General features: G+C 59.6%; 2 protein-coding genes across 4 annotated transcripts; both read left to right on the forward strand.

Annotated features, from left to right (window-relative positions):
* The first annotated feature begins 5,518 nt into the window (after nt 1-5,518).
* MSL1 (MSL complex subunit 1) lies at nt 5,519-12,332 on the forward strand. The gene is made up of 8 exons (XM_030232414.2): nt 5,519-5,783; nt 8,397-8,620; nt 8,946-9,328; nt 10,002-10,066; nt 10,243-10,310; nt 10,534-10,658; nt 10,738-10,810; nt 10,949-12,332. Exons 1-8 carry the CDS (start codon nt 5,640-5,642, stop codon nt 11,037-11,039), a joined length of 1,173 nt encoding a protein of 390 aa, XP_030088274.1. The 5' UTR covers nt 5,519-5,639; the 3' UTR covers nt 11,040-12,332.
* Nucleotides 12,333-12,448: 116 nt separating this feature from the next.
* Nucleotides 12,449-24,016, forward strand: CASC3 (CASC3 exon junction complex subunit). 3 transcript variants are annotated; one of them, XM_050985777.1, is made up of 14 exons: nt 12,449-12,764; nt 14,631-14,658; nt 14,947-14,984; nt 16,369-16,527; nt 16,604-16,755; nt 17,155-17,331; nt 17,535-18,220; nt 19,703-19,767; nt 19,966-20,080; nt 20,643-20,741; nt 21,324-21,538; nt 22,637-22,759; nt 22,918-22,994; nt 23,582-24,016. In XM_050985777.1, exons 1-13 carry the CDS (start codon nt 12,498-12,500, stop codon nt 22,951-22,953), a joined length of 2,160 nt encoding a protein of 719 aa, XP_050841734.1. In that variant the 5' UTR covers nt 12,449-12,497; the 3' UTR covers nt 22,954-22,994; nt 23,582-24,016. The 3 variants fall into 3 exon arrangements, with proteins under 3 accessions (XP_050841734.1, XP_050841733.1, XP_050841732.1); XM_050985776.1 differs by having other exon boundaries at nt 22,918-24,016; XM_050985775.1 differs by lacking the exon at nt 22,918-22,994.
* The last annotated feature ends 2,886 nt before the right edge of the window (nt 24,017-26,902 follow it).

A 26,902-nucleotide genomic window follows, 5' to 3' on the forward strand; every position in this document is an offset into this window, starting at 1 on the left:
GCCCCCAGCCAGGAGAGAAAGAGTAGAGCACGGATGTGCCAGCGTCGGGAAATCCTCTGAGCTAATCCCCCAGGAGGGGAGGCCTCCAGTGCCCTGGCTCTGCGAAGTACACGGGAGGAATACCAGAGCTCTGCACCCCAAAGACCTTCTGGAACCCCTCAGCTGGCGGTGTCCGGGGCTTGCTGGGAGGGCTCCGGGATTTGGGGGCTCCCCAAGGCACTGGGGCAGTGGGAACACCCCGACACCCCACAGGACGTGCCCTTGCCCTGAGTCACGAGGCGGGTGCGCGGTGCAGTGGCACCTCCGGCCGGGAGAACCGCGGCAGCTCCCGGAAGGATGTGTGGGGCCAGGCTGGCACGGGAACGGGGGGACCCGGGGGGGTCCGCGGTCCTAGGGGGAAGGGACCCGCCTGCCCGCAGGGCCATGCCCGGACCGTGCAGGTGCCCCCGGCCCCCGCAGCTCCTCGTTCCCCTCCCGGCACGTTCCCGGTGATTATCCGTGACTCAGCCGCACGTCTGGATTGGGAAAACATCCCCGCGCACGGCGCTGCGGCACACGGCGCTTGTGATGCTCGTCTGAAACCCTGATCCCCCAGGAATCCCCGGGGCGGGAGTGGGGCTGCGAGGGACGGGACAAATATCTTGGGGGTCTCTCTGTGGGGTCCCGCCGTGAGGCTGGGAACCCGGTACGGGGGGTCCTGGTGAAGGTGCTGTGAGCAGGGACCCCAGGCTGGGCACAGCTGGGATATTTCCGGGATATCCCGACTCTGGGACCACCCATGGGGAGCAGAGTGAGGGAAAGGGGCCACCGAAGCCACCGGGACAGGGGGGCACTGCCGCTGACGTGAGCCGGGAACGCCCCCAGAGGCCGTCTCTATGCCTCGGGGGGCTCCCCACGGCTCCCTGTGCACCCCGTCATGGCAGTGCCTGTGCCAACCAGTCCATGGTACGGAGGGGGCACCTGAACGCCCCTCGAGGTTGTCACATGCCACCGGATTCACCTCTAAATCCTGCACTTGCACGGATCTATGCACCCCTGCACCCGCAAATCCTGCACGCCTGCATCCTGCACCCCCAAACTCTGCATCCCTGTAGTTTCCTGGGGGTCCTGTCCCCCTGTATCCTGCATTTCCAGGGGTCACTACCCCTCAATCCGGTCTGCCCCATCCCATCGTGCCAGGACCCCGCGGGGTACCCCCCACCCGCCGTGGGGTGCCCGAACTGTCGGGGGGGCACACATCCGTCACCCCGTCCGTGCCATCGGCTGTGCCCCTGCCTTTCCCGTGCCGTATCCCCCCAGGTGCACCCCCCTGCACCCCCCACTTCAACAGCCCCACGGGGGACGCAGTCCGCATTTCCTTCCCCTGCCACTGCTCCCGGGAGCAGGAGGCAGCGGAAGGGCAGTGGGGCCGGTGCCCGGTGCCCGGTGCCGGTGCCGGTGCCGGTGCCGGTGCCGTGGCCGTGCCGCGTGACGCTCGCCCCGCTTCCCGGCCGGCGCCTGCGTGCCGAGGGTTTATTTTTACTCGGGGCTGGAGCCTTGTTTACCTTGTTGAACCTTTTCCAGGAAAAGCGGGGGGGGGGATGTCTCCGCCGGGAGCGGGGGTTCGTTCTTGCATATCACTACCTCGGCCCCCAGGCTGGACACCGGGGGCTGACAAGGGACAGGACCCCCAACCCTCCACCCCCAGCCCCACTTGAGCACCCCCAGAGCCACCGTGGGGCTGCAGCTGCCCTGTGGGTTTGGGGACACCGGGTCCAGCTGTGTCCCCGTGTCACCCTACACATATCGAGCCTCAGTTTCCCCCCCCCATAATTGAGCTTTGGGGGGCAACCAAAGGTGCTGGGTGCCACCCAATATAGGGGTCCTGCACCCCTGACCCCCCTTTAATGTGTCCCCACTGGGGGGGAAGGGTGGGGTAGGACCTCCAGTGCTGCTGTGGGGGCCAGGAGAGCGCTTGGAGGGTTGGGGTTTGGGGTGGTTTTGGGGTGTTTTCCTGCAGGGAGCAGCCCTGGCTCAGCCCCTGGCTCTTGGCTGGGGCAGCAGCTCCCGCTGCCAGAATCGTCCGCCCTCCCCGGGAACGGGATAAATCGGGTAAACAAGGCGTTCCTGGCCCCGGGCGGGGCACCCAACGGCAGGTGGGGGCACCCCAAGACAGGCGGGGACACCCCATGGTGTCCTGGCACTGCGGAATGGGCCAGACCGGTGTTGGGGTGCAGAGAGACCCCAGGAACTGCAGGGTCTGGAGGTGCAGGGTTTGGGGATACAGGGACCCCCCAGAAGTGCAGGATTGGGGGGAGCAGGAGTGTACAGATTGGTGGACGTGCGGGATTTAGGGATGAATGCACCCCGAGAGTTTGCAGAGACCCCAAAGATCAGGGGGTGTAGGGACCTCACGAGGATTGAGGGGTGCAGGGCCACAGGAAAGGTGCACTGGGATAGAGTTTGGGAGTCTCAGGACCCCAGGAGAGTTCGGGGGCCCAGAAATTGGGGTGATATTGTGACATGGGGGTGCAAAAAGGGTGCAGGACCCCTGGGGGAGGGGGGACCCCAGTGTGTTCATCATGTGGGGGGGGTCTGGGGAGCACCCCCAGGGGGAGTAGCCATGGCAGGTGGGGATCCCTCTCACCTGCCCCCACCCCTCAAGATCTCACGTGCTGATGTTTGTGTTCCCTCTGCAGCCTTGGGACCCCACGGGGGGGGTGGGGGGGCGGGACAGCACCGGGAACTCCTTCAGCCTCCAGATCCCCCACCTCAGACCCACCACCTGCAAACCCTCCTCGCCTTTCCCGTTCCGCCGTCACCCCATGTTTGACCTTCCCAAAACTGAAATCTGTGAGGAAGTGGGGAGGGGGCCACCCCGTTAGCCCCTTCCCCCAACCCACAGGTCACAGAGAGGCCACGGTGTCGTGGCCAGGGGCCGGGTTGGCATCTGTGCCAGCCCATGTGAGCGAGCTCCCTCCTCCTCCTCCTCCTCTTCCTCCTCCTCCTCCTCTCGCGGGGAGCCCTCTCCATGCGCGTCACGTGGCGCTGGCATGTGCGCCCTGCTCCATTTTTAGCCCCAGCAGCCTCCCTGCTGCAGAGCCATGTGCGGGCGGGTGCCGGCCGGCACGTGGGCCTGCCGCAGCGGGGATGGGCACCGGCACCGGTACCGGCACACCGGCACCGGCACCGGCACCGGCCCGGGCAGGACGGGTACGGCGGGGACACGGCACCCGTGTGTGCGGATAGGGACTTTGTGTGTGTGTATGTGAACATGGCTCTTGTGTGTGTGCAGTCATGGGTGTGAACATGACCGTGTGTGTGTGTGAACAAGGTCGTGTGTGTGTGAACATGGCTGTGTGTGTGTGTGAACATGGTCATGTGTGTGAACGTGGTAACGTGTGTGTGTGTGTGTGTGTGTGTGTGAGCACAGCCAGGCCTGTGTGTGAACATGGCTTTGTGTATGTTTGAGCCATGTCATGTGAGTGAACATGGCTCTGTATGTGTTTGAGCACTGTCATGTAAGTGAACATGGCTGTGTGTGTGTCAGCATGGTCACACGTGTGTGTGAACATGGCTCTGTGTATCAACCCAGTCATGTGTGTGTGAGCACAGCCACACGTGTGTGAGCATAGCTCTGTGTGTGTGTGAGCACAGCCACACGTGTACAGCCACAGATGTGTGTGTGAGCACAGCCACACATGTGTACAGCCAGGTTATGACTACAAGAACAGCCATGCATGTGTGTAACACAGAACCAACCTCTGTGTGTATATGAGAATGGTCACACATGTGTGTAAACACAGATGTGTGTGTGTGAGCACAGCCACGCAGGGGGACAAACACTGCCAGTCCTGTGGGTGACCACAGCCACATGTGTGGATGTGCACAATCACACGGAGGGGACAAATACAGCCCCCCCCCCCCCCCCCCCCGTGTCTGAACAACACCCATACGTGTGCACACGCTGGTGGGGACAGCTGCTGTCAGGGCTCGATGTGACCCATGGCACAGCAGGAATCTCGGAGGGGCTTCCCCAGTGCCACACCGCGGGGGTGGCACCATCACTGTGACCCGGCCACCAGGAGCAGGGGCACCCTACCGCTCGCAGGGGGCTGGGTGAAGGGGAATCTCCCCCCAGCGTGTGTTTGTGTGTCCCTGAACGCAGCTCTGCAGAGAGAGGCACGTCCCCCACGTGTCCCCTGTGCGTCCCCAGCACGTGCCACGCGTGTCCCCTGTGTGTCCCCGCTGACACGGCCCCGTGTGCTGCGGGGGGGTGGAGTTTCAGCCGGGAGAGGGGGAAATGATCCTCCGCGTGTGTGTGTGTGTGTGTGTGTGTGTGTGTGTGTGTACGTGTACATGTCCGTGACTGCCCGTACGTGTCCATACGTGTGCCGTGAGGCTGCAGTCGGGGCTGTGCGTGTGCATACATGAGTGTGCATGAGTGTGCTCCGAGACTGCAGTCGGGGGTGCGTGTGCAGGGGCTGCAGTGTCTGCGGGCTGCGCCTGTGCTGCAGCGGGGGCTGCGGTCGCTCCCTGCAGGGGGACACGCGTGTGCATGTGCGTGTCCGTGTAGGCACCAGCGTGCTGGGGCTGCAGCCTCTGCAGAGGGGGTGCTGCGGACTTGTGTGTGTGTGTGTGCGCGCGTTCTTGCACACGTCCAGCAGGAACTGCAGAGCTCTGGGTGTGCACGGGGAGGTTCAGTCCCAATGGGGGGGGGGGTTCAGCCCCCGTGGGGGGATGTGCGCCTATGGGGAGGTGCGGACCCTCAGAATCACAGCACAGCCACCATACTCGGCCCTCCTCGCGTTGGGGGCTCGTAGCGGTGGCTCCCTTTGTGTCGTCCCCCCGCCCCGCCGTGTCCCCTCCCGCTACGGGACCGGCCCGTGACCCGAGCCCCCCCAGTGGGGCGGGGAGCTGGTACCGCCACTCTCGGGGGCCCCCGAGCGGCCGCCCCCGGTACTGCGGCGCGGGACCCCCGCCTCACGCGTGTCCGCGTGTCGCGACCAACACCCCCCCCGGCCCTGGGGAAGCGGCGCGGGTGGGCACCGCGCCGGGGTCCCCAGGCGGGGACCGGCCCCGCTTCTCACCCTCGGGGATCCCACCGCCCCCACCGCCGCCGGCGCATGCGCGCCGAGCCCCGTTCGCCGGTACCCGGGGTCCCGTGCCCGGTACCGACCCCCGCCCCGCCGCCCCCCCGCGCGGCTCATCCCCGCGCGGGTCATCCCCGGGGCAGGGGCCGCTCCGCGCCGATGCCCCCGGCGCCCCCCGCGCCGCCGCCCCGCGGTGCCGGCGGGCGGTAACGGGGCCCGGCCATGCGGTCCACGGCGTTCCGGGGGGGCGGGCGGCGGCGGCCCGAGGGGGCGGGCGGGGAGGAGGAGGAGGAGGAGGGGGAGGAGGGGGAGGAAGGCCCCGCTCCGCCGGCCCGGCGGCCCCGGGCCCCGCCGCCGCTGGGGGCACACACGGGCCGCGGCTGCGGGGTGGCGGAGCGGGAGCGGAGCGGGGCCGCGGCGGGGCCGGCGGCCGGCGGGGGCAGGGCCGCGGCGGGGGATGCGGGCGGGCTGCCCGGGGAGGCGGCGGCGGCGGGGCCGGGAGCGGGGCCGGGGCCGGGAGCGGGGCCCGCGGAGCCGGGGAAGCGGCGGCCCGCGGCCCGCGCAGCGATGGGCGCCGGCGGAGGGTCGCCCGGGCAGGCCGCCTGCTTGCGGCAGATCCTGCTGCTCCAGCTGGACCTGATCGAGCAGCAGCAGCAGCAGCTGCAGGCCAAGGAGCGGCAGATCGAGGAGCTCCGGGCCGAGCGCGACACGGTACGGCGGGGGAACGGAGCGGGGGGGGGCACCGGGGGGAACGGGGAGGTGGGCGGGAATGCGGCGTGGAAGGGGTTAACTCCCGCCAAGGTTAACTCCTCCTTGGGTTTAACACCCCCCCCAGATTTAACCTACTGCCCTGTGGGGTGACCCCCCCCCCCTCAGGGTTAACTCCCCCTCAGGTTTAACCTCCCTCGGGTTTAATCCCCCCCCACCATGGGGTGACCCCCAACCTAGGGTTAACCCCCCTAGGTTTAACACCCCCTCCCCCCCACCATGGGGTGATCCCCACTAGATTTAACCCCCCCTTAGCTTTAACACCCCTCCCGTAGAGTGATGCCCCCTCCCCCTAGGGTTAATGGCTCCCCAACACCACCCAGGGGTCCCACCAACAAGAAAGTTCTCACTCCCCCTGATACCCAAGGGGTTAATGCTGCCCCCCTTTTGGGGGGGTCAATACCCCACTCTTTGGGGGTTAATACCCCACTTTTGGGGGTTGATTTCACTTCTCTTTTTTTAAATTCTATCCCCTTAATGCTTAATTTACCCCCCCCCTTGTTGGGGTAATACCCCTTTTTGGGGGTTGATTCCACCTCTTTTTTGGGGGTTATTTCAGTGCCCTCTTTGGGGGTTAATGTGCCCCCTTCTTTGGGGGTTAATTCCACCACCTCGTTGGGGGCTAATTCTGCGCCCCATGGGAGTTAATGCCCCCCACCTTTGGGGGTTAGTTCTTTGGGGTGAATGCCCCCTTCTCCTTGGGGCTTAATTCCATCCCCTTGAGGGTTAATGTCCACCCCTCTTTGGGGTTAATTCTGCACCCCATGGTAGTTATTTCCCCCCTATTTGAGGGTTAACTCGGCTCCCCTCAAGGGTTAATGCCCCCCCTTTTTTGGGGGGGTTAATGTCCCCCCATAGGGGTTAACGTCCAACTGCCCTAGGGCTTAGTGCATCCCTTGGGGGTTCATGTGCCCCTCATGGCAGTTAACCTGTTCCCCCGTGGCACCCCAGGGGTTAATCCCACCCCTCCCCTTGGCTGTTAATGCCCCACATGCGGCCTTACAGTTCTCCTCTCCTGGGGGGAAGCCCTTTGGGGGTTCACGACCCCCGCTGGCACCCCAGGGGTTAAAGCCGCCCCCCCACCTTGGGTGTTACTGTTCTCCCCCCGCTGGCACCGCAGGGGTTAATGCCCCCCCCTTGGGTATTACTGTTCTTCCCCCATGGCACCCTAGGGGTTAATCCCCCCCTCTTTGAGAATTCCCTCGCTGGGGGCATCTGATCCCGGGGGGGGGGGGGGGATTTAATGCCCCCCTCCCCAAAGGGTTAAATCCTCGCCAGGGACAATTCTTCCCCCCCCCCGCCCACCACCCCCACCCCGGGGGTCTCTGCCAACCGCAGGGGTGGAGTCCCTCCCTCGGGGGTCGCGGGTGCCCCGGGGTGGATTCCCTCCCTCGGGGGTCGCGGGTGCCCCCGGGGGTCGCAGCCCCCCCGAGACAAAGCGGCGGGGGCACAAAGGGCGGGGGCGGGGCGGGGGTTAACGGGCCGCCGCCCGTTACCGTGGCGACCGTGCGGGGCGGGGGGGGGACCTTAAAGGGGCCGCGTCACCGGGCGGGACACGGCCACAAGGGATGTCGCCGCTCTGCTGGGGCCAGCTCGCTGCACCCTCACCCCGGGGATTTGGGGGACATCACAGCCTTGAGAGGCTGCCAGGCTTGGGGGGGGCACTGTGGGGTCCTCACAGCTGAGCTGTGCTCCTCCGCCCCCACCACATGTGTCCTGTGTCACCCCAGAAATGCCATGTGTGCCTCCACCATAGATAACCTATTTGTATGGCCCCCCCACATTGTCCCACCTGCGTTGTCCCCCCGTGGGTGTTGTGTCACCCCACGGATGCTGCATGTTCCCCCCACCCCCCCAGCCATGTGTCACCCCCCTGCCAGCCCCACAGCCCTGTGGCCGTGTGCCATCAGCGGCTGTGGCCATGCCCAGCTGCAGTGGTGGCCCCGTTTGTGGCAGGAAGGACGGGGTCACCCCACGTGGTGTCACCGCAGGCAATGCTGCGTCCCCCAACATGGAGGAGCCACTGCGGCAAGTCCCTGGTGGGACTTCAGGGGCACAGCCTCCTGGGGTGACACTGCTGGGGACACGGGACTGCCACACCCTGCGGCGGGCACTGGGCTCTGCTCCCCAAAGCTGGGTCCCCCCACAGCCCCACCTTTGGGGGGTGCTGGGACCCCCCCCCCACTCTGCTGTCCAAAAACAGTGCAGGCCCTGTTGGGGGATGGCTGGGGACAGGTGACCATGAGCAGGGGTCACCAGGTGCTCTTTGAACCCACAGCTTATTCCAACCCCCTTTCTCCATCCTGCATCCTCGGGGAGGACACACAGAGGGTGGGACCCCCAAATTCTCTGGTTTCTGCTGCCCCATCTCTGGAAGTATTCAGGGCCAGGTTGGACAGTGTTTGGAACAGCTGGGATAGTGGAAGATGTCCCTGCAGCAGGAGAAGTAGACAAATAGTGGCCATTTTGTGCTGATGGGCATCCAGTGGCAGCTGCCCTGGGGTGCTCCGGGGGTGACCCTACCCTGAGGTGAGCCCTCCCTCCCCTGCCTGGCAGCTCCTGGCGCGGATCGAGCGCATGGAAAGGCGGGTGCAGCTGGTGAAGAAGGACAGTGAGCGGGAGAAGCACCGCATCTTCCAGGGCTTTGAGGTGGATGAGAAGCCAGAGGCAGAGGCCTGTGAGAAGCTGCCTCTGGAGTGTCCCCAGGAGTTGCTGGAGCCTCCCCCGACCCTGCAGCCCAAGCACTTCCCCTACGGCAGGAACGGGAAGGGGCATAAAAGGTACAGAGTGCATGGGGGGGCTGCCTGGGGAGGAGGGGGGACGCTCCCTGTGCCTTCACCCTCTGTTTGTGGGGCTGGCACTGCCCAGCAGCCTTTGAGGTGTTTGGAGAGGCCACCCAGCTCCAGGAACACATCAAGGAGAACCCAAAGAAGACCTGTGTGGGGGAGTGCAGGGTCACAAAATGCTGGGGAAGCCCCTTTGTAAACTGCTTAAATCTGGCCCTGGTGCAGCAGCCCTGCTTTGGGGGTGCCCGGAGCCCCCCACAGCATCCCTGGTGCAGGGTGAGGATCTCTGTGCCTGGCTCAGCTCTTCTTCCTCCTGCAGGAAGCCAACATTTGGGAGCACAGAGAGGAAGACGCCTGTGAAAAAACTAGTGTCAGAATTCTCCAAAGTGAAGAGTAAAACTCCAAAACACTCCCCGGGGAAGGAGGAATCGGGCGGCTCCTTGGCTGAAACTGTTTGTAAACGAGAACTGCGGAGCCAAGAGACTCCAGAAAAAACCCGCTCGCTCCTGGAGACCCCACTGAGAGCATCAGCCCCACCCAAGGGTCCTGGTACCCACCCCAAGGAGAAAGGCTTTGTCAGTGAGGCCGACGACCTGCCCTACCTGTCCACCACAGAAATGTACCTGTGCCGCTGGCACCAGCCGCCCCCGTCGCCGCTGCCACTGCGGGAGCCTTCCCCCAAAAAGGAGGAGACTGTAGCAAGTAAGGATGGAGAGAATGATGGAGAAGCTGCTGGGCTCAGCCAGCCTGGGAACAGGGCTCAGCACCCTCATTCTGAATCCGGGAAAGGGATCTCACATTCCCAAAGGGAGTGCCTGTGGCGGTAAAAAGGTCCCGTGCTGCTGGCTCTTTCCAATTCTGGCTCTGGGCTATCCCAAATCTCATTCTGGGGTCACCCCACTCTGGCTGGTGTCTGTTGGAACAAGCAGTGAAGCAGCTTCCCATGGATGGGTGGGAAACGTGTCTCTGGCTCGTTCCTGGGTGTCACAGCACCAGGGTCACCTGCTGTCCTCAAATCCGGTGCTTGTCCTGCCTTGAGCCCAGCGAGGTTGGTGCCAGTGATGGGACTGGGCTGTGCCAGGTGGCTCAGCACTGTGGCTCAGACAGAGCCTTGCACATCCCTGGGAATGGTTTGCTTGTGTGCTTGGCCAAGGGGGTGGAGGTCAGCTCTGCTGCCCTGTGGCTGGCTGGAGATGCAGGGTTGTCAGATGGTTGTCTGCCAGATGTCCACTGCTGGCTCAGGATGGGGGTTTGGGGCATGCCAAGCCATGCTCCAAGAGGAAGGATGGGCAGGAAGGGAGCGGGGAGGTGGTGGGATGGAGCAGGGGTTGTAGGGATTCTGGTGTGGGGTAACACCCTTCTCCTTGTCCTGCAGTTCCGTCTTGGAGGGACCATGTCGTGGAGCCCCTGAGAGACCCCAACCCCTCAGACCTCCTGGAGGTATGTGAGCCATCATTGCTGGCAGTGTCACAGGGGCTTTCCAGGCTGTCCCACACTCCCAGGGCTGGTGGCATCTCATCTCCTTATCCAGCATAAACCCCATCTGGGGTTGGGAGGCTGAGGTGGGGGATCTGGCCCTGGGATGATGTGCTGATCCCTGTCTGGTGTTGTTGCAGAACCTGGACGACAGCGTCTTTTCCAAACGGCACGCAAAGCTGGAGCTGGATGAGAAACGAAGGAAAAGGTTGGAGCAATGGGGGTCTGGAGTTCCAGACTCACAGGGGAGTGTCCTGTGGTGTCACCCAGAGCAGGGGACAGGGCAGGGTGCAGCTGGGATGGGCACCAGGAATGCTGCAGGAGGAGGGATGCTCTCACATCACTGGCAGCCAGTGCAGCCCCGTGATCACCCAGGGGGAGTCTGGCACTGCCCCGTGGCTCCTCACTTTCCCAGCCATGCTGTTTTCCAGGTGGGACATCCAGCGGATCAGGGAACAGAGAATCCTACAGCGGCTGCAGCTCCGAATGTACAAAAGGAAAGGGATTCAGGAGTCGGAACCTGAAGTTACCTCATTTTTCCCTGAGCCAGATGATGGTGAGGCTTGGGAAGGGGGTGTTGGAAGTCAGGGTGTAGATGGAGGGGGGGTCTCACACACTCCGGTGTCTCCCCACAGTGGAAAGTTTGCTCATCACCCCTTACCTGCCCGTCGTCGCCTTTGGCCGGCCCTTGCCCAAACTGACCCCACAGTGAGTACTGGGGGCGGGAGGGGATGGGGCTGGCAAGTGCCAGTGTCACTCCTAGCAAGGCACCGTGCCCATTTTGGGTCTGGATGGTGCCATTTTTGGGTCAGGAGGGAGCTGCAGTGACACCAGCTGTGCCCACAGGAACTTCGAGCTGCCCTGGCTGGACGAGCGCAGCCGCTGCCGGCTGGAGGTGCAGAAGAAGCAGACACCACACCGGACCTGTCGGAAATAAGGGAGATGCTGCGAGCTCCAAACACCTCCAGGAGCTCCAAACACCTCCAGCAGCTCCGTCCTCAGGGGCTCTGAACACCTCTGAGGCACCAGAAGCTCTGCCATCAGCGGGTCACCACCAGCTGCTGCCTGCTCCGTGCTGACGGATGGTTTTGTTCTGCGATCCCAGTTTTGTTCGTTTGGGTTTTGGAACGTTTCCCGGACTCATCCCCCGCACTGGCACCGCCTTCCCAGTGCCACCAGCCTGCAGCTCACCGCCTTCCCAGTGCCACCAGCCTGCAGCTCCACTCCTGGGGGCAGTGGGTGGATCCCAGCCCCGTTCTGGAGTCCCCCTGTGCCACCCCTGCACTCCACAGCCCGTGGCCTTGGGATCTGGGGCTCTCCCGTGTCCGGTGGGAGCACGGGGATGAATCAGCACCAGATCTGTGTCTGGGGGTGCCACATCCCCCGGGACTCACCCGCTGCTGCCTTCACGTTGTGTTTAGTTAGAGAGCAGGATAAACAGCGGATTGTGTTGGAGCCAACTGGGAGCTGGGAAGCGCCTGGGATTCTCTTTTGGGGGGGTTTTCCCCCTCTTTGGTGGTTTTCCTCTCTGGAGCGGGGTTGGTGGGGGCAGAAGGGAGAGTTAAAAAGCAAATTTTTTTTTTTTTTTTTTTTTGTGAAATAGAAACCCTGTGCGCACAATTTGGGGGGTTTTAATGTTTTTTTTAAATGTAATTTAAATGTTTTGAGGCGGGCGAGGGGTTTGCTGTGAGGGGGGGTGATTGTTGCCTGTCTGAGCCCCTGGGTGCTGCTGGACCCTCTTGGTGCTGGATGGGTGGGGAGGGGGTTCCATGGGTGGGGGCTCCATGGGTCCCTTTTCCTCTTTTTTCTTCCTATCTCCATTTTCCTCCTATCTTACCCCTTTTCCCACATTTTTTCCTCCTTTTCCCCCGCCTGCACTGAGCCTGTCCCCCCCCAGTCTTATCCCCCCCTGCCCCCCCTCTGTAATTAACCCCGAGCTTATTGAACGCCAGAAAACTCGTTTACAAAAAAAAAAATTAGCAAAAAAAAAAAAAAAAACTTTAAGAAAAACAAACTTAGGAAAAAAAAAAACACCTTAAAAAACCCGGAAATTGTTCAAAAAAATATCGATAAAGTTCTAAAACCACCGAGTTCTAAACAAACGTTATGGGGAGGGGGTGGGGTCGCTCGCGGACACGCCCGCTCGCTGGTTTCATTTTATTATTTTTTATTGCTTTTCGTTGTTGGTTATAATTTTTTTTTTTTTTTTTTAATAAACAAGAAAAAGGCCGCTGGGTGCTGATGATTTACCCGCCCTCGGGTGTGACGTCATTTCCGCGGGGCCGGTGACGTCACCGGCGCGCGCGGCGCGCGCCCCCTGGCGGGCGCGGTACCGGGCGGGGTGGGGGGTGAGGAGGCTCCGCGCGCGCCGTTCCCGTGGTGCCCCGCGGCCAAGATGGCGGACCGGCGGCGGCAGCGCGCCTCGCAGGACAGCGAGGACAGCGAGGGCTCGGCGGCCTCCGACAGCGCCGGATCCGCTCCCGGCTCCCCCCGCTCCGCCCGCTCCCGCTCGGGATCCGGATCCCGCTCCCGGTCCGGCTCGCCCCGGCTATCGCACCGCCCGCCGCGCGGCGCCGCGGGGGCCCTCGGCGCTGCCCCGCGGGGCCGCGGGGCCGAGAGCGCCGGTGGGGCGGGGGGGAAGAGCGCGGCCGAGTCGGAGTGTGTGAGTGAGGGGCGGGCGGGAGGGGCCGGGGGGCTCTGGGATCGGAGTGTGGCCGGGGGGAATGCGGGGGACTTGGGGACACTGAGGCCCCTGGCGAGGGAGGCGGCTGAGGGATGTTCTGGTGTCTGGGGAAACCAGGGGGGAGATTGGGGATCCTGGGGAAAGGAGGGAGGGGGCTGAGGGATGTTCTGGTGTCTGGGGGTCCCGAGGAGAGGGTGGGACTCTGAGGACCCAGGTAAGGGAGGGGGCTGAGAGAGGGGTTCTGATCTCTAGAGAGGGCTGAGAGAGGGGTTCAGTCTCTAAGGGGTGCTGAGAGAGGGGTTCTGGTCTCTAAGGGGTGCTGAGAGAGGGGTTCTGGTCTCTAAGAGGGGCTGAGAGAGGAGTTCAGGTCTCCAAGGAGGTCTTTGGGAGGAGTGAGAGAGCTGGGGGCTCTGGTGTCAGGGGGACTGATACTAGGACCTGCAGGGTGTGGGGACACTGGGGACAAAGAGAGGTGAAGAGCTGGGGGAGCACCGGTCTGGGGAATTGGGGGAATTGGGCTGAACCCCCCATGATGTGTGGGAGAGCTGTGCTGGGGCAGCCTCGGGTGGGGTGGGCACTGCAGCCCCCCAGGACCAGGCTTTGCTCTGGCTCCCTGTGCCCTGTGGCTGGATCTCCCCAGTCTGAGATCCTGTTTCTGGGGTGCTGTCCCTGCTCCTGGGGTCTCTGCAAAAAGGCCAGGTGGGGGGTGGGTGCTGCTGTCCCAGCCCCACCACCATGCAGTTCTGCTTTTGCAGTTCACATCCAGGTGCAATTCCCTCCTGGTTTGGGTTTTGCTTGTGGTTATTTCCAGCTCTTTCCTGTTTTAGATTCCAGGGCTGGTTATTTCCAGCTCCCCCTGACTCCCTGGGTGTTTTTCTCTGGTGGTTTTGGGTTTATCTTGTCACCTTGGTCGGGTTGTTTGTGTTCTGGGGTTGTTGTTTCTGTACAGTTGGGTTGATCTTTGTCTTTATGCTGGAATAATGGAATTGTTTGGTTTGAAAGGAGCCTTAAAGCTCATCAGTTCCACAGGGCAGGGACCAATTTCTACTATCCCAGTTTAATCCAAGCCCTTTCCAGCCTGGCCTTGGACACTTCCAAGGATGGGGCAGCCACAGCTTCTCTGGGCAGCAGTTTTACTGAGCACTTTTACTCCTCTGAGCTGTTTGCTTCTTCCAGCCCCTTCCCTGAGCTGAGCCTCTATTTGTTATTCCCTGTTCTTGCCCTTTCCTTGGCTCTTGGTTGCCAAGGGAGGGATCCTGGCTCCCCTGTTACTGTCACTCTGTTCCCTGGAGACCCCCAGCACCAGCAGGCTGTGCTTTGCTCTCCATATTCCCCCACTGTAGCTGCTCTAGAAGGTTCTTGGAGCCTTAAAAAGGCTCTGGGAGCATGGAATTTGTTTCTTCTTGGTCACTGGAGCTGAACTTCCAAGGGTGGATGCAATAGGGTCAGACCTTGCTGTTATCATGTGTGAGATCATGGGATGCTGGATATTAGGAAAAATGGACATTAGGACAAAAGGACAGCTGTTAGGAAAAGGTCTTAGGGTAGTAGATACTAAAAAAATATTTTCTGAGGGAGTTTTTTTTATAGAAGGGGTGGTCAGGCACTGGCCCAGGCTGCTCAATTCCCTGAAGTGTACAAAAAGTGTGGATGTGGCTTCTGGGGACATGGTTTAGTGGTGACATACGGCTGGTGTTTGTTGAAGGTTGGACTTGATCTTAAAGATCTTTTCCAATCTAAACAATTGCATTATTCTGTGGTTTTGTGAATCCATGATTCCATGTTGCTAGGACCTGGCTGCTGCCCTCCCCTCCTCTAACACCCCTCACTTTTCTCTCTCTGCAGGAAAGTGAGGATGGCATCGAAGGAGATGGTGAGTGATGGCTCATGGCCAGGGTTGTTTGTGTGAAAAAAAAGTAAAAACCAGACTAAACAGCTTTTCAAACAATCCTGTGGTTGTTGCTATGCCAAATATTGTAACAGCAGGCAAATGTGGGGTACAGGGACAGTGTCCCAAACTCTTCCCTGCTCCCCATAGCTGGCTGTGGCATTGATCCAGGGTGCTGTTGGGATCCAAATTCCCTTTGGGAAGGGTTTGGTCCCATGGCAGAAGAGCCATGTGCAGCCCTGCCCTGACCCCACCTCCTCTCCCTCCCCACAGCCGTGCTCTCTGACTACGAAAGCGCCGAGGACTCGGAGGTAAGGGTGACCCTGTCCTGCTGAGCCCCTGATTCCCTTGGAATTTCAGCACAAACCCAGTTTGTGTCCTTGGATCTCTTCCCCTGATCCCTCTGTGTCCTGAGGAAATGGCCTCCCCCTGGCACTGGGACCAGTGTCACTGTGCTGCTGGGGAGGGTGCAGGGCCAGTATGTGCAAGGGGAAACCCTCCTGGCTGCTCGCACTGGGAACTGGATTTACCATGGCCAAGAAGGGCGTGGGAGGAGTGTGGGATGCTTGTTGGGTTTTAATTAGTTGGAGTTCAAAAGCAAAGTGGTGGTTGGGAGCATCCCAGGGGCTTCCCTCTGTTCTGAGGGAGCAGCTGGAGGGGGGGAGGCACTTTGGGAATTAGAGGGTGCTGAAGGAATCCCATCCCACCTGTGCCTGGGGGCTGCAGGTTCCCCTGGATTTTTTTAGTCCAGAGCTCTAAAGTTTGAGATTTACAAGGAGTTTAGAGAAGTTCTGGTGCCTAAAAAATATAGCGAAGGCTTTTTAAGGAAAATCCATCTGTGTTTTGGGAATCTTGAGGGAAACAGTGGCTAGAGACCATCCAAACCACCAGGCAGAGAAAATCCAAGCTGTTTATTTGGGAATTAATCTCAGTTTGGGAATTAATCTATGCTATTAACAAGGAAGGAGCTCTGCAGGCTGCAGAGGTGTTGGGACAGCTCCCAGAGCTCTTCCAGCCTGGAATCCCGCATGGAGGCTCCGAGTGGCAGCGGGGTTGTTGCATCACTGTCTTGCCAGGATGACTCTGTTCCTGTACCTAAAAATAATGCCCAGCCTGGGCTTCCCCAGCGTAAACACCAGGAGCAGCCGATGTGCAAGGGCTGTGTTGAAAGAGGAAAATGGAGCAGGGTTTGGTTAATCACCCCGAGCTATTTTTAGTTCGGCTCCAGCCTCCGGAGGCTCCTGGGGGTGAAACCAGGTCATGCTCCTGAGCAGAGTGAGTCAGCTGAGGAACTCCAGGGAATTTGGAAACGTGGCCCTGGCTGGATCCGGGCCCTCAGTGTGGAAGGAAGGGCCTGGGATCACCAGTCTTCCCAGTCTGCAGGAGCCTTTTTGGAGTGGTGGAATGTCACATCTTTGTGGAGCAGCTGATCCCAGCTCCATTCCAGAAAACCTGTTGGATCCTCCCTCTCTTGGGAGAGCTTGGGTTTAACCTTTGCTTTTCCTGTAAGTACACGGGGACAGGAAGAATTTTAGGAGCTAATCATCTGCTCTGGAAGAGTCATGTCTAACAGCTGGAATAGGGATCTAACTCCACAACTGAGGGAATTTCTGGGCAATCTGTTGCTGTATTTGGGGAGATTCCTGGCAGATCTGTTGGTAACGGAGCACGTTTGAGTCACTGGGTGTCTCCCAGGCAGAGGAAGAGGATTACAGCGAGGAAGAAAGCTCCAAGGTGGAGCTGAAGCAGGACAGCAACGATTCCTGCGAGTCGGCGGCCAGAGGGGAGAAGGGGAATGAGAAGGTGGATCCCAAGGGAGCGGTGACGGGCGAGCGGCAGAGCGGGGACGGGCAGGTTGGTGTCCCATGGCTCCGGGCTGGGGGCTGGCAGCAGGACTGCTGCAGTGGTGAGAGCTCCCTGCTTCTGACAGGAGAGCACGGAGCCTGTGGAGAAGAAAGTTGGGAAGAAGGTTCCCAAGCATCTGGATGACGATGAGGATCGGAAGAACCCGGCGTACATCCCACGCAAGGGGCTCTTCTTTGAGCATGACCTCCGAGGGCAGACGCAGGAGGAGGAGGTCAGGTATGTGAGTGTTCCCCTGGGGCTCTGGGAGGGACAGGCCAGCTTCCAGGCCAGCCTCTGGCAGCAGGGCTCCTTGCTTCAGTGGGATGCATTGGGAAGTCTGTGCTTCCATTACCTGCTCTGTGTCCTGCCAGGACACTTCAGCTCTTTGTTTTGAAGGAGAGATGCACAAAACCCACCAAAAAAGCCTCGTGCCAGGCAGCAGTGACTCTTCCAGCTGCTTTTCCCAAATAGCAGTGGGTCACCAGCACCTGCTGGGCAGGAGGAGTGGGAAGAAGGAGGGATGCTGCCTCCTGTGCATTCCCTGCCTCAGGAATCCTCAGGCTCTGTATGGACCTGCTCGAAACTGCCCCATCTTGACCTTACAACCCCTTGCTTTTCCTTGTGTCCCTTTTCCAGGCCAAAGGGTCGTCAGCGGAAGCTGTGGAAGGACGAGGGGCGCTGGGAACACGACAAGTTCCGTGAGGATGAGCAGGCCCCCAAGACCAGGCAGGAGCTGATTGCTCTGTATGGATATGACATCCGCTCAGCCCACAACCCCGACGACATCAAACCCCGCAGGATGCGCAAGCCACGGTGAGCCCCAGAGTCACACCAGGGCCTGGATTGTTCTGGGCAGAGGGGCCAGGTCTGGAGCTTCAAAGAGGGAAAGCTCTGTCACGTGGGACCGTGTTCCTGGTTTTTCTAGATGCGCATGCTGGAAAGGTGTTCCCTGACAAAAGTGATTCTTCCCACCTAGGGGTTTCTTTCTAATGAACTGTTCTATTTTTCTCCCTCAGGTTTGGCAGTCCCCCTCAGCGAGACCCCAACTGGTCCAACGAGAGGCCCCCCAAGCCCCCAAGGCACCAGGGTGCCAAGAGCCCCTTGGCTCCTCCACGGTCCTTCAACAGCCGCAGCTCTGCCAGCACTGGCAGGATGCCCCCTGCCAGGAACTACCCCAGGATGGGTGGCTACAAGGAGACCCGTCCAGGCTACCGGGCTTCAGAGGCCACTGTCCTGCACCGGAATGGGGAACAAGCCAAGCAGGAGGGTGGCTACCGTGGGAAGCATGCAGAGCAGAGCCCATCAAGGGACACGTCCCCTGAGTTGGAGGTGGGACATGTCCATGGCAGCCCTGGGAAGGAGGAGGGGGCTCTGGAAAACCAAGCCACAGGTGCTGATGCTGTGCAGCCACCACCGGACAGACCAGTTGAGAAGAAATCTTATTCCCGGGCAAGAAGGACCAGAGTCAAGGCTGGAGAGGCAGGGAAGCTGGCAGAGGAAGTGCCTGCTTCTGAGGGGCTGGCTCCTGTGATTCCAAAACCTACGCCAGCCGAGACCTCCCCCCCACCAGCCAAGAGCAACTGGGAGTCACCAGTGGAATCCAGTGTGGATGGACTTGGGCAGGAGATGACCCAGATGAACCTGACAGAGCAGAACTGGAGCCCGGGGCAGTCCCAGTTCATCCCACCCCGGGAGCTGAGGGGTAAGTGGGAGCAGCCTCCTGGTTTTCCAACAGCTCTGTGCCTCCTGATCTGTGCAGTTGGTCAGAGCTGAGCTGTCTCTGTCCGAGCCTTGTCCCAGGGTGGATGCAGAGTGGTGGTTCCTACTGAGAAAGTGCTGCAGTATGGATACCACAGCAGAGAAGAAGGGAAATTAAACATTTTCATGTAGGTGAATGGAATTAGGGCTAGGAAGGATAGAAGGGATCCTTTCCCTGTGATGTGAATCACAGGAAGACTGACTCCTGCTGCAGGAGAGCATGAGATAAGGATCAATAATTGGGCTCTGTGGTGTCCTGCTTAGAGCAAAAGGAATTCCTTACTGTTTATCAGCTCATTTCCTGGTACTGGGATTTGGCTGCCAATAGCCAAGGCCTGGCTGGGATTGGCAAATCCCTTTGTGCCTGGGAGGAGGGAGAGACATGGGACAGAGTAACTCTGGTGCCAGCTGAGGACAGTTCCAGTTGCACATCCACAGAGAGGTCATCCAGGTATAATTATTCCTTTGCAGAATTAGAGTCTGTTCTGGGAAGTGTTAGAATGCTTCCCGAGGGGAGTAAAACTGGAGCAAGGAGAAGGAAGCCACTTGGTGCTTTCATAAGTGTCTGTGAGGTTGAGGTCATGGGACCAGAAGTCATTTGGTACTGGTGGGACTGTGAAGTCTGTGAGAGCAGACCCCTGGACAGGCTGGAAGCATCACAGTGGGATAAGAGATCAAAAGTGATGAGATTGTCTGCTTTAGGGTTTTTTTTTTTAATGCACAAAAATGAAGCATCTTCCCAAATTTCTCACAGGCCAGCTCTTGACTGCAGGTACATGATCATGTTCTGTTGTGAGAAGGGTGATGACTCTGCTGTCCCTTTTTTGTCCCTAGCAGAGAGGGAGGAGTTATTCTGGGAAGCATTTGGCTCCCATCTGTCCATTCTGTATCCCTCTGTCAGTGATCCATGAGCACTTCCAGTGTTTGTTTTACCCATTTTCACTCCCTTGGAATCACCTGTGATCACCTTGGCATTGTAATTTTAAGCCAAGGTTTAAAATTCACTTTGCTGTGAATTCACATGGATTCAGTTTGCTGTTGAAATCCAGAGGATCCTGTGATAAAAGTGTTTACACCCTGCAGAGGGTTTAAACTGCAGCTTCAGATCCCATGTGGATCCTTGATCCACCTGGAGGAGATCTGTGTCTCAGCAGACACAGAGCTCAGAGCAAGACCCGAGTTTCAAGCTGGGGATTTAGTTTTGAAACAGGATTTAGGCATTGCTAAATGCCTAAAATGAATGAATGTGCAGCGACAAAGCAGCCTCTAATTTATCCCAAAATATTTAAAATCACTGGGGCTATGAAGTCCAAAGGTTCCACGTCATGGGAGCAGGAGCTGAGCTGCAGCCACGCCCCCGGGCGAGGCAGCTCCAGCCTGGGAAGTAGCACAAACCACAGTAATAACCAGTCTGCTCCTTCCTCAGGTATTCCCAACCATGTGCACGTGGGAACTGGGCCACCACCGCAGTTCAACCGGATGGAGGAGATGGTAACGCGTGATCCCGGAGCGTGACTCCGGCTCCGCGGCACATGGGCTCTAATTGTCTTGGGGTTGTGCTAATTACAGGCTGTTGATGCCTCAGCCTTTCCCTTGTGGGGGTGTTTGGGGGTGACCCAGGAGAGGTTTGGGCGTTGGGGGTGTGGGGTGGGTGCCCCACAGCCCCCCCTGATCCCTGGACTCTCGCAGGCAGTGCCGGGGGGGCGTGTGAAGCGCTACTCATCGCAGCGGCAGAGACCCCCCGTGCCAGAGCCCGCGCCCCCCATGCACATCAGCATCGTGGAAGGGCACTACTATGACCCACGTGAGTGTTTCCTTCCTGCTCCTTTGGCTCCATGTGATCCCTGCTCCATGTGAGCAGCTGGAGCAGGGATCACCCCCACTCCTCTTGGGGTTGGGACTGTGTCTTCTCTTTTGTTTGTTGTAGTGGCACTGTGTCCTCTCATACAGTGTCTAAAAGGCAGCTGGGAGCCTGCCTGGTTGTGTTTAAACCCATGGAATTATCCTCAGTGTTATCCCCTCTCTATGGCAGGGCTCTTAGGACACCCCAAGTACTTCCCAAGAACTGGGATTTACATTGAACTTCAAATCAGGTCTTTGACGTTTGAGCATGGGGAGAACAGGACTGAGGATGGACTAGGAATTCCCTTCAGCATTTAAAGCGTTAGAGAAGAAATTCCCTGAGTATTTTCCTGCTTTCTAAAAGGAGTAGGAGGCTTTTCTTTAGGGAACATGTCCCATCTGTGAGCCCTGGAGCCTCTGTGTGCCGTGGGAGCCCTCAGGGCGGGCTGGGCTGTGTGTGCCCAGCTGCAGGGGAATGAAATTCCATGGAGCTTTTCCTCACAGCCTGTCATGTGTTGTTGCAGTACAATTCCAGGGACCAATCTACGCCCACGGTGAGAACCCAGCCCCGCTGCCGCCCCAAGGGATGATTGTGCAGCCGGAGATGCACCTCCCTCATCCAGGTGAGGAGCCAGTGGGACACTTCTGAACCTGGGGAACAGAGAACTCTACTCTCCCACAGCCTCTATCACAGAAGGGAATCCATTTTCCTTAATTTCTACAACATAAAAGAGACCTGCTCTCTCCTGCAGTGAGGTTGAACCAGTATCAGTTTTAAGGAAAGAAAAAATAGGTGTTTCTGGAGCTTCCAGCCAGTGCAGGACAAGGGGAGCTGAACCTTTGGCAGCTCCCAGCTGGATGTTTGCAGGTCCCTGTGGGGCCTCAGCAGGCTGGGCCGCTCCCTTCCGTGGGCTCTGGGCTGGTTCCTCACTCCCTGGCCCTGTAGCTCAGGAAAAAGCAGAACTGGGAGCTGTCTAACACGTTCTCTGCTTGCCCACACAAATTGTTTCCTGCAGTGGAGCTGCCGTGGGGCCATGTCTGGTTCCGCTGAATCCGGACCTGGGGAGGGAGCTGTGCTCTGCTGCTCTGTGTCCCTCCCCAGCCTGGGGCTGCAGAGAACCCTTGGAGCAGAACGTGCTCCTTCCTGCTGCTACCCAGGGACACTCTTTTTTTTGTGACATCCATGTGCTTCCCATCACCTCCAGGTTTACACCCCCACCAGACGCCCCCTGCCATGGCAAACCCCGGCCTGTACCCCCCACCAGTGTCCATGCCCCCGGGGCAGCCCCCGCCGCAGCAGCTGCTCACTCCGACTTACTTCTCTGCCCCTGGAGTGATGAATTTTGGGAATCCTGGCTACCCCTACCCCCCTGGAGCTCTGCCCCCTCCGCCCCCTCCTCATCTCTATTCCAACACGCAGGTAAGCCGGGTGCGCCGCGGCTCCTTCCCAGGCAGGAGCAGGTGGGATGTTGTGGAGTGTGGGGTGTGTTCCGTGAGGTGTTCCTGGGAGAGGATGTGCAGCAGCTCTGTGGGAAAAGGCTGCTGGTATCTCAGGATTGTTCTCATGGCTGCTGTGCAGCTCCCTGAGTGTGGCACGCAGTGGGTGAAATTCTGTCCTCGGGGGTGTGGAATTGAGGTGTTCCCTTATGGAACAGGGAAACAGCCCCTCCAGGGCCCTGCTGAGCCAAGGATACCTTGGGAATGGCTTTGGAAGTCAGTTCTGCTTGAGATGGAGGCTGGGAGCTGGCTGGTGTGAGCAGCATGGGGATGGATTTTCATGCTCCATGGCCCTGCTCAGTATCTAAGGTCACTGCTGGGCAGCGAGGAGGCAGATTGGATTGGGTCCCTGAGGGGGCAGATCAGACCAGATCCTGTAGGGACATGGGTCAGATTCCCGTGAAGAGGCAGATCAGATCCCTCAGGAGGCAGATTGGATTGGATCTCTCTGAGGATAGGACCCTGTGAGGACGCAGATAGACCTAATCCCAGAGGAGACAGATCAGAGCAGATCCTTGAAAAGGCAGATGAGACCAGAGCAGACCAGATCCTGGTGCCGTGGCTGGAGCAGGGCTGACAGGCTGTGACTGGAGCAGGGCTGACACGCCGTGGAAGGCTGGAGAGCTGCATGTTCCCTGAGCTCCCAGCCATCCCTGCCCTTCCCACTGCTCCAGCTCATCCCAGCAGGACCTCACCCTGCTTTGAGGGCAGTTTTCACCGAGGCTGCAGGGCTGGATGAGCAGGGGAGCTGTGTCCAGGCAAAAAAGCTGCTGTTGGGAAGTTCAGGCATTCCATGGACTGCAGGATGAGGGAATCCCATCTGCACAGGCTGTGTCCTGTCCCTGCTGGAGTTAGGGGACATTGATGAGGGGTGGGGACACACAAGGGGCTTCGGGAGCTGATCTCTGGGGGGCACAGCTCCTCTTGGCTCTGGCTGGGGGCAGCTGTCCAGCCCCAGTGGGTACCAGGAGGGGCTCACAGGGCTCCCCAGCCCGGAGCTCTGATCCTGCTGCTCCTGCAGGCGCAGTCCCAGGTGTATGGGGGGGTCACCTACTACAACACTGTCCAGCAGCAGGTGCAGCCCAAGCCCTCCCCACCCCGCCGGACGTCCCAGCCTGTGACCATCAAGCCACCCCCTCCAGAGGTACCATCCCCTCACCTTTGGTCCTTGTGTGTGTGTGTGATGTCACTGGTGTGTGTGTGAGGCTGCAGTTCCCTCTCCCATCCCCAAAAAAAATAACATTGTTCTTTTGTAAGGGGAAATCTTAAACTGTCTCGTCTCTGACCTGTCCCAAACCTCAGCTTCTCGTTGCAGGTGGTAAGCAGGGCTCCAGTTAATTTGAGTTACTTAAATCTTTAAAACTAAAACCACGTAAAAAGTAAGTCTGAAGTCGACTCTTTTTTATTTTATTTGTTCAGGGTAGGAAACAGGACAATTTTGAGAGGGAAAAATCCAGCCCTGGCTGGAGGAGCTAGAAGGCAGGGAGTTCTCTGGAAGGATAAACATTGAGAACTCAGCAGATAATTCAGGCAGTAGAGTTAAAGGTTTTTCAGGATGCGAGTGCTTCCCTGTGCTGGGAATGATCTCCTTGCTCCAGTGCTGTGAGCTGTGCATGTGTGAGCGTGCTGGAATGCTGTGTGTGTTTTTGGTTTCCCTTTCCATACCTTCTTCATGTATGGGAGCCAAGCAAGCCCAGACCTGGGCAGGCATGTGCTGGTGGGTTCCTGTACATGGGGAGGGCTGAGAAGCAAATTGTGTGATGGAGGGACCCTGGAAAGGCCTCGTGATGGAAAAATCTGGAACCATGAGGAGAGGTTGGCACAGGGGGCTGGTTGTGCCCAGAGAGGCGGGTGTGGGGGGTTGCCGACTGGGATGGGGTCTTGCCAGCCATAGCACTGTTCCCCCCATGCAGGGGTTTGGGGGGCCCTAAACCTCTGCTGCTCTTCCCTCTCCCCCCCCTCCCAGGACAGCAAAGGTGAAAAATCAAAGGAGAGGAGCAACACGTAGGGACGCGGCCACAGCAATCCCAGCACCAGACTCAGCCCCTCGGCAAGGAGGAAAGCTGCTCCTTGGAATGGCTCCTTCCCTGCGTGGAGGTGAGGCAGCGGGATGAGCCACCTGCACTGTGCTCAGGACCAGGCACTTCCCCCGTGGCCTGAGCAGTGCCTTCCCAAAATCCATCTTGCTGCTGCCCGCGCCCCTTCTCCCCCGTGCTGGGGCCGCCAAAGAACCAACCCCTGAGTCGGTCCTTGGCCACAAGTTCTCCCAACTTCTCCCCGTTACTAAACGTTCCCTGCTCCTTCCTGGGATGTCAAACTCCGCTGGCTTGATCGTGGTCTCTGTTTTTATTTAAGGAATGAAGCAGCTCCTTCAGTAAAGCTGATTTGTTTCTTTTGGGTATTTCGTTTTTATTTGTTTGGGTAAGCAGCAGTGACATCCCCCCCAACCCAGTTCATTCTTCTTTTCAGTTCTCTTTTCAATTAGCAAGTTGATTTCTGCCACTTTTGGAGCAGGGGAGGGGCAGTGGAGCCGTGGGAAGCTGTCAGGAATGCACTGCCTGGGCAGGAACCACTTAACTTAGGAGCTCTTCCTGATTCTTTTCCCAACAAAACTGTTGGTAACTGGTGTGTGTGAGCTCTCAGGTGGGAATCCACAGGGTGACCCCCATCCCTGCCACCCCCAGCAGCTCAAGGGGATGTTTCCACCCTCCCTCTGCCAAATCCACAGAGACAGAGGTGGGAGGGGGGGAGGTTTGTGGGCACCCAGCATCCCGACACTGCCCAAGCAGCCCAGCCAGCACCCAAACCAGCTCAGCAGGGCCAGGTTTGCTCCCAGCACTTGGGTGTTGCTGCTGGGGCTGTGGAGGGTGTTGGAACCCGCCCCAACGCACCGGGCTGGGCTCCGGCCTCACAAGGAAGCACCTCAGCCCTGCTCCAGCTCCTGCCTCACTTCCCCACAGCAGCCTTGTGTCCCCTTTGGGATTCCTGACCCCATGGGGTGACTGTCACCACAGCTGTGCCACGCTGGTCCTGGCTGGCTCTGGTGTGCCGCAGTGCTGCTGCTCCGCATCCCGCATCCCGCCAGCCCCGCGGCTCCGGCCCCACTCCGGCTTGGCCACGTCCTCGCAGCCGTTTGCAAATTGCATTAGGAAACTTGGCAGGGCTGGCTGCTGATTCCTGCCCATTCCTGCCGGTTCCTGCTGCTCTCCTGAGCACGTGCCGGGACGCAGTGGGGACGTGCCAGCTGCCGGGCAGGCACTGGCTGAGGGGGACGTCACCGAGCGAGAGGTGGCTCAGCCACCCCGTCCCCATCCGTGGCCAGGATGAGGGACCAGCACCCACCTTCTCATTCTGTGTGGATCCATGCCTGCCTCTCCAGCAGAAATTCCTTCTTTGTATGATGTTTGTGACTCCGTGACCTTTTGTGTCTTTTTTCAGCCACCAAAGCAGAATCCCCTCACATTTCAGATGTCACCATGTGTCATTGACACTTTGTTGACATGACCAAAATCCTGGACCTTACACCCCCAAGCTGGGGTTTTGGTGTTATTTGGATTCCTATCTTGTGGGATGCACATCCCTAACAGCATTGTAGGAAGCAGACAGCTCTTGTGTGTCCTTCCTGGGGCTGAGACCCACAGGGACAGTGTCCACCTGAGCTTCTCTGGCGGGACCAGTGCCACCTCTGTTGTCTCCCAAGAATTGCTCCCTCCCCAGGGGCTGTTCTCCCTTCCCAGGAGCCACTCTGCTCTTCCTAGACACAGCTCTGCCCTTCTCAGGAGCTCACAGTGGGACTGAAATTGCAGCTCTGCTGTGCCTGGCACCAGCCGCCCTCACTCCCACATCTCTGAAAGAGCTGCCACCGTCCCCAGCCCAGCTCTGCCCCAGTAGCGGGGCTGGAGGGAGCCCCTTGTCTCTCTGGGGGCTGGAGGGAGCCCCCTCCTCTCCCCCAGCCTCACTGGCTCACAGGGAAGGACCAACTGTTGTGTTGGTGGTGCTGGAGCTGCCACCTGCGCGTTTGTGCCATGCTGCCTCCGCCTCGGCAGCCGCAGCCTCCTGCCAGCCCCCTGCCCACGCCAAGCAGAGGTGGGGGGGGCACACACCCCACTCCTGTTACACCCTGATCCTGTGGATGGAGCATCACGGTGAGCTCTGCCTTCCTGCAGCCATGTTTGGCAGGGGAAGGATGCTGGGTGGCCCTGCCAGTGCCATGGTGGAGGGGCAGGGGGGACCCCAGCTCCTCCCTTTGCATCCCACTCCCATTCCCCCCCTTCCCTTCAGATCTCCCCAATTTCTGCCCTCACTTCTGGCAGTAGGTTCCCACAGCAGCAGCAGCAGGAGGCATCACCTTCCTGCCCACATTGCTGTACTGTCCCATCCCTCCCCAGTGCCACTGCCTCAGTTTCCCTCCCTGGCAGCAAGATCGGTACTGAGCGTAGTCAGGATTTGGCTCAGCCCTCTACAGACACCTCATGGAGGAGCTGCCCCAGTCTCGTGGTGCTTCTCCCCTTCCCCAAATGCCAGAGTTCCTTCTCCCAGCGCTGCAGCTGGGAAGTGGGTTAAGGCGCTGGCTTTGGGAGGGATTTTTCCCGGGGTGTAATTTTTCCCTCCTACACACGGTCTGTTTTGAGCAGTGCCTGGAGGCTTCGCACCCCGGGCTCGCTGCCGGGGCGGGGGAATGTGCTGGCTGCCAAGCGAGGGAAGCGCCCGCTCCAGATCCCAGCTCGTTAGGAGAAATAACAGCAAATTAATTAAGCCAATAGTTCGCTCTGTGCCAGCAGTGCCCCCCTCCCTGCCGACACGGGGAGAGGGGATGGGACAGGCTGGATCTGAAGCACCTTTCCCAGGGGGAGCATTGCCCTCAGTATGGCACAGTGCTCCAGGTCCCTCCCGCTCCTGTGGCCCAGTGCATCCCCATTGCCACCAACGAGCGGGGTCTCGGGGGGGGGGGTCTCTCTGTGCCTCAGTTTCCCCTCCTGCTGTCAGGAGAAGCCCTCTCTACGTGGCTGAACCTGGCCAGCAGCACCACTTGAACCCACATCCGAGAACCCCTGTCCGGATGCTGTGGGGAAAGGGGATGGAGGAGCTCAGCAGAGTGGGATTTTTGGGGCTGTTGGATGGGCTGTGGGGCATCTGGTGGCTGGAGGAACAGAGGAAGGACGTGCCGGGCCATGCCGTGCTGTGCCATCCCGACAGGACCTCATCCAGCTGGGGATGAGGATGTGGGGACGTGTTTTTGCTGCTCTCTGGCAGCCGCATGGATGGAGTTGCCAGGCAACTGCCGGGT

Source organism: Serinus canaria, chromosome 27, assembly GCF_022539315.1.
Source record: "Serinus canaria isolate serCan28SL12 chromosome 27, serCan2020, whole genome shotgun sequence".
NCBI lineage: Eukaryota > Metazoa > Chordata > Aves > Passeriformes > Fringillidae > Serinus > Serinus canaria.